The sequence below is a fragment of the Bufo bufo genome, chromosome 7 (genome assembly GCF_905171765.1).
Source record: "Bufo bufo chromosome 7, aBufBuf1.1, whole genome shotgun sequence".
NCBI classification, from domain to species: domain Eukaryota; kingdom Metazoa; phylum Chordata; class Amphibia; order Anura; family Bufonidae; genus Bufo; species Bufo bufo.
In genome coordinates, this window is record NC_053395.1 from 16,590,324 (window position 1) to 16,601,412 (window position 11,089).

General features: G+C 39.2%; 1 protein-coding gene across 1 annotated transcript; it reads right to left on the bottom strand.

Moving 5' to 3' along the window:
* Nucleotides 1-352: 352 nt before the first annotated feature.
* On the bottom strand, nucleotides 353-1,279 carry LOC121008706 (olfactory receptor 1444-like). The gene has a single exon (XM_040441401.1). It carries the CDS (start codon nucleotides 1,277-1,279, stop codon nucleotides 353-355), a length of 927 nt encoding a protein of 308 aa, XP_040297335.1.
* Between the last annotated feature and the right edge of the window lie 9,810 nt (nucleotides 1,280-11,089).

The following is an 11,089-nucleotide window of genomic DNA, read 5'->3' on the forward strand; positions in this document are numbered from 1 at the left end:
CTCACTGTTGGAGTCTAGAAAATGTTTATTTTTGGCCACAGAAGTACGGGCCCTATAAATTAGGCAATTACCTAACATAAAAGTACAAGTGACTATGTGGCTCGAGGTACATTATGCAGTCAATGGATACAAATTTTACTGTAGGCCACTCGAGTACAGGCCCCAAACATTAGGCATTCGTGGTACAGAAAAGATCAAGTGATTATGTGGCTGGAGGTATATTAGACGGTCATTGAATAACAATTTTACTGCAGGCCAGTGGAATATAGGCCCCAAACATTAGGCATTCATTGATCTGGATATTTAATTTCATACCAGTCTCCAGTTTTCACAAGTATATGTACTTGGAGCTTCAATTTAAAGACCACATTCCCTTAACTAGCCTGAGCAATGCAGATTGTACATTGGAATTCTGTAGACTGTATATGATAGGATTTATCATGGGGATGATGGTTGTATATGTTATATTAAAGATGGAATCCAGAATATCAGAGGAAATTGGTACCAGATATTCTATTAAGGTTGCCCCGTAATAAATTGAGATGACGGTGATGTGGGACAAGCAGGTGGAGAAGGCTTTTTTTCGGCTTTCCTTTGACTTCATCCTGAAGATGATGGAGAAAATGTTAACATAAGAAATAATAGTGCCCATCAATGGAATAATCACAAATATCAAAATCTCTATACTAGTTAATACAAAAAACATTTCTGTGGTTGTGCATGTGGTCTTAGTTAGTGATTTAGTGTCACAGTGGAACTGATGGATGACGTTGGAGTGACAGGAGGACATTTTTAAAATTGATATTACAAAGACAATAGAGTTTAAAAAGGCAGCTGTCCATATCCCAATAGTTATCAGGATGCAATTTCTCCTATTCAGGATCCGATGATAATGTAAGGGGAGGCAGATAGCAACATATCGGTCATAAGCCATAATGAAGAGAAGTATGTCCTCTGCAGACATCACTGTAATTGAAAAGTACAATTGAGTATAACATTGTGAGAAGAAAACAATCTGGTTTCCAGACAATAAGATGTGCAGTAATTTAGGAACCGTGACTGATGTAAATAATATGTCTACAGTGGACAAATTACAGATAAAGAGATACATTGGTTCATGTAACTGAACTTCCCGACATATGACTGTGATAATGGAAGAATTGATAAGGACTCCAACCAAATATATCAAGAAGAAGAAAGTGGTAATGAGCGTTTTATTACTTGACTCTCCAGAAAATGGCAAAATGTAAAAATATGGAACAAATGTCTCATTCTTCATTAGTTTTCTTAGTATTCTAGAAAAAACATATCATAGATTTTAGACTTAGCACATGGGGGAGAGGGTCATTTACAATCAGAAATATGCCTATATTAGAAGTATTTCTGGTGCAGATTGGAACGCAAAGGTTATTTGCACCGCTATATGTAAGTTTTCCCTGCTCATGCCAGGTCTAAAAAAGTGGGCATGGCGTGGACGAGGAAGGCAGGCCCCTCTCGTTCATAATTTTCTACACCTGTTTTAGATATAGAAAATGGTTTAAATGTAATCCAGCAAGGAAGCTGGAGTAGATTTAGTAATGGCAGTGGATCCGCCAAATTTATTAAGAAGCCAGCGACTCTACATAACTTTAGCGGATTCACTGTCAGTGCATGGGCTTATTAAGACCGGCGTCTAAAACACGGATCTTAATAAATGATCCTCATGATATATAAAATATCAAAAATAAAGAAAGACAGGAGAGTAAACATGTTAACCCTAATCTATGAGATTAACATCCTTGGTAATCCAGTGATTATTCTTGATGATTCAGTCCTTATTTTTTACTAATTTGATTTGTGATAGTTGATTGTACACTTCCCCTTTAAGTGGCTTTCTTCCCTTGCCTGGTGTAGGAAGGGTTAACTCCCTTCTTAGTGTGTGAACACTGGGTTCCTGTGTGATGTGTGGTGTGGGCTGTGTCCGTTTGTGTTCTTGTGGACAGCAGCTCTCGTGCATGGGTTCTAGGCTGTGTGTCTGTGGCATGTACGTGTAATACTAGTTTACTTACCTGCCATTGCCATATGCTGTACATGTGCCCCTTTCCTTGCAGTCTGGCCACTGAGACTCCTGTTCGTCCGTGATGTGGAGGAACAGGTCGTCTTACTCTGGTCCTAGTCCAGGGCCACCCTGTGGGCTAGTAGGGATCTTAGGTTCTTGAGTATGAGCCCTCCTACCATCAGGGTCGGCTCATATGGCTAGGAGACAGGGTCAGAATTAGGGATGTAATAGGAGATGACCTGCTCCCTGATTCCTGTCCTGGCCTAGCAGCTTTCTTTCATATTGACATCCCACGGATTTGAGTTACCCCCACTTTGATCCATGACAGTAGCAAGTGTACTGGCTGGGGGCCAGCTGCTCTGCTTTTGCACCCTGCTCCCTCTTTTGCTGTGAGGCTGGTGCTGCATGACCCCCACCTCTTCCTTTAAACTGCACACATAACTCAGATGACCACCCACTCCTATCTCCTGCCCTCCTTGCCGTTCTGCAGAAATCCACAGCAGGTTACACCTAGGTTTTGTCATCATCATCAGCAACGTGCTGCGGTGGTCCTCCCACGTCTTCATCCTCAAAGATAAGCGGTTGGGCATCAGTGCACTTAATTTCTTACACTTCTTTGGCAGAACTAGGTGGATGGCCTACGGAAACCCCGCCAGCAGAGTCATCAAAAAGCACAAGTGACTGCTGCATGACTTTGGACTCAGACTGCTTGGCAGATGTGCAAGGGATTGAGGTGGAAGAAGTATGCTCGATGGCCACCGGTGACAACTCTGCGCTTTCATCAGTGGACCGGGCGGGGGACAATGTGAAGGAACTGGAGGCACTGTCAGCCATCCAATCTGTTACCGCATCTACTTGTTCTGGTCTCCCCATTTGTAGAGCAGTATTCGGGCCTACAAAACGACCGAACCACCCCCTGTGACCTACATGCACCAGAGGAAGGTGTTTCATTTGGGCACATAGCTGACACAGATCAACCACGTCCTCTCCCTGCAGTAGGAGCTCCATCACCACCATCACCAGCAACATCATGACCACGGCCATGTCCCCTAGTTGATGCTCTCCTCATTTTGTTACGGTTACCCAGAAAATTGGCTGACTGGCAATCAATTGTATTTCTGTGTCACGGCTGCAAGTGAAGTGTTTTGCACCCCAAAAAATGGCTATAAGTCACCAACAGAATTAACAGACGGATTACCTATTGTATTTCCATGTCAGAAAATACATGTATTTCCCCCAAAAAAGGCCTTATGCCTTACAGTAAAACGGATGAACCCCAAAGTGTTCTGAACCCCAAAATAGCTTTATGTTACTGACACAATTACCACTTCCCGACCGCCCATTTACTATAAATGTCCTTGGGCGGTCGGATAATCTCTGAATGGACGTTCTGGAACGTCCATTCAGAGATCGCAGGTGCACGCTAATCGTGCAGCTGCAGATCGGGTTGCCCGCTGTCAGCAGGGCAACCCTTAAAGAAGGCACGGACAGTTCCCAGGTAACCCTGCCTTCTAGATCGCTGTCGGGCCGGGGCCGGAGAGTGCAGGAGCTGTCGGGTCTGTCACAGACTGTGATATAGTGCTGTACAGCCTCTCTGGGGGGTGTATTTCCCCTGTAACTGGGGTTACTATGTCAGCCCCAGTTACAGGGGAAATCAATAGTGAAAAACAAAAGTGAAGTTAAATGTCCCCCAGAGGTCTTATATGACCTTATGGGGGACGAAAAGTGTAAAATAAAAAAATAAAAATAAGGTTTCACATGTAAAAAAATTATAATTTCCCAAGTAAGAAATTTTAAAAAAATGTTAAAAATAGAAAAAAATAAAAAAAAAGACATATTTGGTATTGCCACGTCCGTGACGGTCGGCTCTATAAATATATCACATGATCCACCCAGTCTGATATACACCATAAAAAATTGAAATTAAAACTGTGTCAAGAAAATCAATTATTGTCACCTTACATCACAAAAAGTGATCAAAAAGGCGTATGTCCCACAAAATGGTACCAATAAAACCGTCACCTCATTCTACCAAAAAATTAGCCCCTACATAAGAAAATCTTTTAAAAAATAAAAAACCTATAGCTCTCAGAACATGGACACATTAAAACATCATTTAAAAAAAATAAATGCTATTATTGTGTTAAAGTGAAATAAATAAAAAAAAGTATTCATATTAGGTATCGCCGTGTCCGTAACAACCAGCTATATAGAAAAAATGTCACATGACCTAACCACTCGGGTAAAAAACTAAATTTTTAAAAAAATAAAAACAGAGAAAAAAAAAACATTTTTGTCACCTTACATCACAAAAAGTGCAACACCAAGTGATCAAAAAGACGTATGTCCCACAAAATGGTACCAATAAAACCGTCACCTCATTCCACCAAAAATTAGCCCCTACATAAGAAAATCCCTAAAAAAAAATAAAAAATAAACTATAGTTCTCAGAAAATGAACACATAAAAAAAACATCATTTTTTTGTTTCAAAAATGCTATTATTGTGTTAAAGTAAAATAAATTGAAAAAAGTATACATATTAGGTATTGCCACGTCTGTAACAACCAGCTATATAAAAATATCACATGACCTAACCCCTCGGGTGAACACCGTAAAAAATAAAAAATAAAAACTGTGTAAAAAAAAATGCTATTATTGTGTAAAACTTAAATAAATAAGAAAAAGTATACATATTAGGTATCGCCACATCCGTAACGATCTGCTCTATAAAAATTCCACATGAACTAACACCACAGGTGAACACTGTAAAAATAAATAAATAAAAACTGTGCTAAAACAACCAATTTTTTGGTCACCTTGCCCAATAAAGTGTTATAATGAATGATCAAATAATCATATGTACCAAAAAATAGTACCAATAAAACTGGCACCTTATCCCCTAGTTTCCAAAATGGGGTCACTTTTTGGGAAATTCTACTGTAATGGTGCATCAGGGGAGCTTCAAATGGGACATGGTATCTAAAAACCAGTTCAGCAAAATCTGCCTTCCAAAAACCATATGGCTCTCCTTTTCTTCGGCTCCCTGCCGTGCGCCCTTATCAGTTTACGACCACATGTGGAGTGTTTCTGTAAACCTCAGAATCAGGGTAATAAATATTGAGTTTTGTTTGGCTGTTAACCCTCGATTTGTTAAAGAAAAAAATAGATTAAAATGAAAAATCTGCCCAAAAAGTTAAATTCAAAAATTTGATCTCCATTTAATTCTTGTGGAACGCCTAAAGGGTTAACAAAGTTTGTAAGATCAGTTTTAGGTAACTTGAGGGGTGTAGTTTCTACAATGGCGTCATTTATGGGGGTATCCACTATGTAAGCCCCACAAAGTGACTTCAGACCTGAACTGGTCCTTAAAAAGTGGGTTTTGGAATTTTTCTTAGAATTGCTTCTAAAATTCTAAGCCTTCTAACGTCCTAAAAAAATAAAATGACATTTCCAAAATGATGTCAACATAAAGTAGACATATGGGGAATGTTAAGTCATAAATATTTTATGAGGTATCACTTTCTGTTTTAAAAGCAGAGAAATATACATTTTGAAAACTGTGAATTTTTCCAAATTTTTGGTATTTTTTTATTTTTTTTCTTAAATAAAGGTGAAATATATTAACTCAAATTCATGACTATCATGAAGTACAATGTGTCACTAGAAAACAGTCTCTGAATGGCTTGGATAAGTAAAAAAAAGTTCCAAAGTTATTACCACAAAGTGAGTCAGATTTGCAAAATTAGGCATGGTCAGGAAGGGGGCAAATGGCCGGATGTGAAGTGGTTAACAGACTGATTAACTCTACTATTACAGTAAGACAGATGAAAATGCGGTGTTCTGAACCCCAAAAATGGCTTTATGTCACCCACAGGATTAACAGCCCGATTAAATATTGTATTTCTTTGTCACTGGTTCAACGGAGTTGTATTGCACCAATCAAAAATGCCTACAGGTCACCCACAGAGTTATCAAAAACAATAAAACCCTTACATTGTCCCTTAGTGCATCAGCATCCTGTCCCTATACTAGTCCGTAATGTTCAGTACGAACCCGAGCAGTATGGTCGAGGTTCACTCATCCCTATAAGCAGGCTTGCTTGGAGACTAGTTAAAGGGGTTGAGGCATTCCCTCACACCTACTCCCGTCTCTCTCTCCCCTGTCATCACTCACCTAACAAACATCTTCTCTCTCTCTTCTGGTATCTTACCCTCCTCTTTCAAACACTCTATCATTACTCCATTATTTAAAAAGCCCTCTCGACCTGTCCTGCACAACTAACTACAGACCAGTCTCCAATCTCCCCTTCATCTCTAAACTCCTGGAGTGTTTGGTCTACTCTCACCTCCGTTATCTTACTGCTCACTTGATCCATTACAATCTGGTTTCTGCGCACTACATTCTACAGAAACTGCCCTTACCAAAATGAGAAATGACCTCCTGACAGCAAAATGCAACAGTGACTACTCTCTGCTTATTCTCCTTGACTTTTTTGCAGGTTTTGACAAGGTAGACCACCATCTCCTACTCACCATGCTCCAATCTATCAGCCTACAGGACACTGCTCTCTCCTGGTTTTCTTCACATTGAATCGATTTGTCACAAATCGCTATAAATCAGGTGTACCCTTACGTCAAGGTGGCTGAAGAAATGTATGGCTCGGCCTGCTACATTAAGCTCCATACGTGCTGGGAGCTGGCTGTATCATACAGCAGACATCTGGCCGCAATGATAAGGAGTCACAATTATGATGAATAGGACAATGGATCAAAAGATTCCAGGTTCTAGGTTAAAAGTTGTCACTGTAAAAGTAAAAAAAAAATTTTTTATTAAAAGTTAAAATCAGCCCTCATTGCCAATTTTACATATAAATATAAATAAACAAAAGGTATTGCCTCATTCGAAAATGTCTGAACTATTAAAATATTAATAAAAAATGTAATTTGCACTGATCGCCGTAATTAGTGATGAGCGGCAGGGGTCATATTCGAATTTGCAATATTTCGCGAATACTTTGTAGAATATTCGTTGAATATTCACAAATTCGAATATTCGTTATATTCTACGATTTTTTTTTACTCAAAAAATCGGCAAGGTAATGATCGTGTAACTATATTACTATACTATTAGCACTATATTAGCAAAATTGCTCTAAATTCGTATTTTTTTTCGAATATTCACTATATTGCTATATATTCTTGTTTTAGAATATTACGAATATTTAAAAAAACGAAGTTATAGCAATATAGCAAATATTCGAAAAAAAACGAATATAGAGCAATTTAGCTAATATAGTGCTATAATCTTCTTTGTCTAATAGTTGTAAGTTGAAAAAAATCGCAATAAAAATTCAAAAATTCGCAAACAACACTACTCCTAAAGTCAAATATACTGCAGCCTTCTCATTGGCCCACAAGCTAGAAGCAGGGAGGAATCATGTGTACTGATTTTAAAAAAAAAATTGAATATTCGAAATTACGAATATATATCACTATATTCGAAATATTCGCGAATTTTCGAAGTACCTATATTCGCGATAAAAATTCGAAATTCGAATATTCGTGATCAACACTAGCCGTAATGACAAAAAAGTAAAAACATGCAATTTGCCCTTTTTTGTCAATTTCTCCCCTTAAAAATCGAATAACTGTGATCAAAAAGTTGTATGTACCACTAAATTGACACCAACAAAATCAACAACCCCTAATATAGCTCTGTAGACTGAAATATAAAAAGGTTATGGCTGTCAGAAAATGGTGATGCAAAGAAAATGTTTGAAAGGTGTGGCAGTGGCGCTGCCAGAGGGCCATATTACAGCCATTGAAATGGTATATCTCACCCAGAGGAGCCTGGGTAAATACAGAAAAGACTGGGGAAATAGCTTTTTCCCACTGTTTGCAGAAGCTACTGTAGGATGGTAATGAAGGTAATTAGCAGCCAGCTGAGGAGCTCAGGTAAATGTGGGCTAAGCTCCTCAATCAGGGCTCCCAGTATGGGGAAGGAGCAGGCTGCGCCAAGGCCTGTGGGAGCTGGGACCCTCTAACCCTGTGTGCGGTAAGCACTACGGCGTTTTGGGGAGCTGGGTGGTAGACCCAGATCCTGATAGAGAGGGAAAATACTGTATAGTCAGTGGGCAGACGGCCGAGAATTTTTGTTTATGATTTATGTTTTGGTCTTCTGTAAAAAGTGATAATCTGTAGATAATCTTGGAGGATCTCAATGAAAACAAGCAAATAACGCCATATCAGCATGGCTTCATGAGGGATCGGTCATGTCAAACTAATGTAATCAGTTTCTATGAGGAGGTAAGTTCTAGACTTGACAGTTGTGAATCAATGGATGTCATATATCTGGACTTCTCCAAAGCATTTGACGCTGTACCACATAAAAAATTTGTATATAAAATGAGAATGATCGGACTGGGAGAAAATGTCTGTATGTGAGTAAGTAACTGGCTCACTGATAGAAAAAAGAGGTTGGTTATTAACGGTACACACTCAGATTGGGTCACTGTCACTAGTGGGGTACCTCAGGGGTCAGTACTGGAGGGGTTACTGTCACTAGTGGGGTACCTCAGGGGTCAGTATTGGGCCCTATTCTCTTCAATATATTTATTAATGATCTTGTAGAAGGCTTGCATAGTAAAATATCAATTTTTGCAGATGACACTAAACTGTGTAAAGTAATTGACACTACAGAGGACAGTATACTGTATATATATACTACAGAGGACAGTATACTGTATATATACTACAGAGGACAGTATACTGTATATATACTACAGAGGACAGTATACTGTATATATACTACAGAGGACAGTATACGGTATACTACAGAGGACAGTATACTACTACAGGGGGATCTGGATAGACTGGAGGCTTGGGCAGATAAGTGGCAGATGAGGTTTAACACTGACAAATGTAAGGTTATGCACATGGGAAGGAATAATGCAAGTCACCCGTACATACTAAATGGTAAAACACTCGGTAACACTGAAATGGAAAAGGACCTAGAAATTTTAATAAACAGCAAACTAAGCAGTAAAAACCAGTGTCAGGCAGCTGCTGCCAAGGCCAATAAGATAATGGGTTGCATCAAAAGGGGCATAGATGCCCGTGATGAGAACATAGTCCTACCACTTTACAAATCACTAGTCAGACCATACATGGAGTACTGTGTACAGTTCTGGGCTTCTGTCAACAAATATATCAGGGGTCAGTACAGAGATCTCTCCCATCATCTATTTTTCCCCAGGACTGTGACTGTGACGAGGGGACATCCTCTGCGTCTGGAGGAAAGAAACATACAAGAGGATTCTTTAGGGTAAGAGCAGTGAGACTATGGAACTCTCTGCCTGAGGAGGTGGTGATGGCGAGTACAATAAAGGAATTCAAGAGGGGCCTGGATGTATTTCTGGAGTTTCCCCTTAAGTGGGGAAAATTGGCTTGTACCTCACAGTTTTTTTTTTGCCTTCCTCTGGATCAACTTGCAGGATAACAGGCCAAACTGGATGGACAGATGTCTTTTTTCGGCCTTATATACTATGTTACTATAATAATGTAAATGTCCAGAAGATATTGATAATAAAAATTCTGTAATATACTTTACTAAACTCTCAGTCATAACAACTTACCGATGCAGTAACATGAGGCGTCTCATAGAGTAAAAACGTTTACTGCAGCGAGGGAGCATATATAATGTGCTGAGACAATCACCACCTGATGATCAGAGATTCAAATTACCCATGAGGAAAAAAAATTGCAAACACATATGATATCTCTTGGGTCTTGTCAAAATATTTTACTAAGATCTATTGTTTAACACTTTTTTTTAATATTCTTTAAAGAAAATTTTGGAAATCCACTTCTAGATTTGGATCTTGTATACAAGTCAGAGCATGGAACCTCTATGGCCATTGGTTCTTTACAAAAAGGAATGCATCTCATGGGTATAGTAGAGGGCAATTTTACTTCTTTGGAAGCCCTATTTTGGTGTATAGGGTTACATTACGAATAAAAATTATTTTTTTTTTTTTCTGGAGCGCCTCAACAGATGTTAACAAGACAGGTATCATTTTAGTCAGCAGGATCCAGATTATAAGGAAGTATCCCTGTAGAGTTGATCCTGCTGATAGGTGCCCTTTTATATATGACTAAATATTGTAGTGGTGGTAAGAATCCACCATGAAAATATTTGGCTTTTTGGATATTCTTTAATGATACTATTTGATGTCAACATTTCATTTTCGTGACCTGCTTTGAGTTGTGCAAGCTATGAAAAATGTAAAAGAAGGTGTAAATTTGGGAAAGCTTATGTTTGGGTTTCTTCAGATCTGATTCTAATTAGAAATGGCCTTGCGGTTGATGTGTGGAGCAGGGGCAGACTGTTAGGGACACCAAACGCTAGCTAATAGGGATGCAAAAGTCCTTTTAAGGACTGGTATAGGTGTGCTATTGATAGGTGTGACATACTGAGGTGTGTGATATACTTATAATAAACTTTATAACATAGAAAGTATATTATAGTGTATTTGTATTGTGTAGCAGTTGTGTGAGATTCTGCTGCGATACCGCAGCTATACAGAGGGACAAACGCTATTGGAACAACTAATTGCAACTGGTGTGATATACCAGTTGCCCCCCAAAAAAACTGATTGAGGCAGGGGTGTAATATACCTATAATATACTTTCTATATAGTGCATTTGTATTGTGCAGCAGTTGTGTGCGGTTCTGCTGAGATACCGCAGCTAGATAGAGGGACAAATGCAATTGGAATAACTAATTGCAACTGGTGTGATATACTAGTTGCCCCCATAAAAACTGACTAAGGGGTTTGATATACCTGCTTCCAGCAAATACTCATTAAGGGGTTCTATATACCTGCTTCAACAAATACTGTTCTTCTATAGGGACTTTGTCACAGGGTCATTTTGAAAATGAGAGGCAGAGGAAGAGGCAGGCCATTTCGCAGGGGTGGTAGGGGTCGGGCAGGTGCACCAGGCCGGAGCCTAAGTGGGAAGTTGGAGAAGGTGCGTGCGATTACGTCAAAG

Bases quoted from the DNA above. Each gene is read 5' to 3' on its own strand.
- LOC121008706 (XM_040441401.1), bottom strand. From the start codon at position 1,279: ATGAAGAATGAGACATTTGTTCCATATTTTTACATTTTGCCATTTTCT.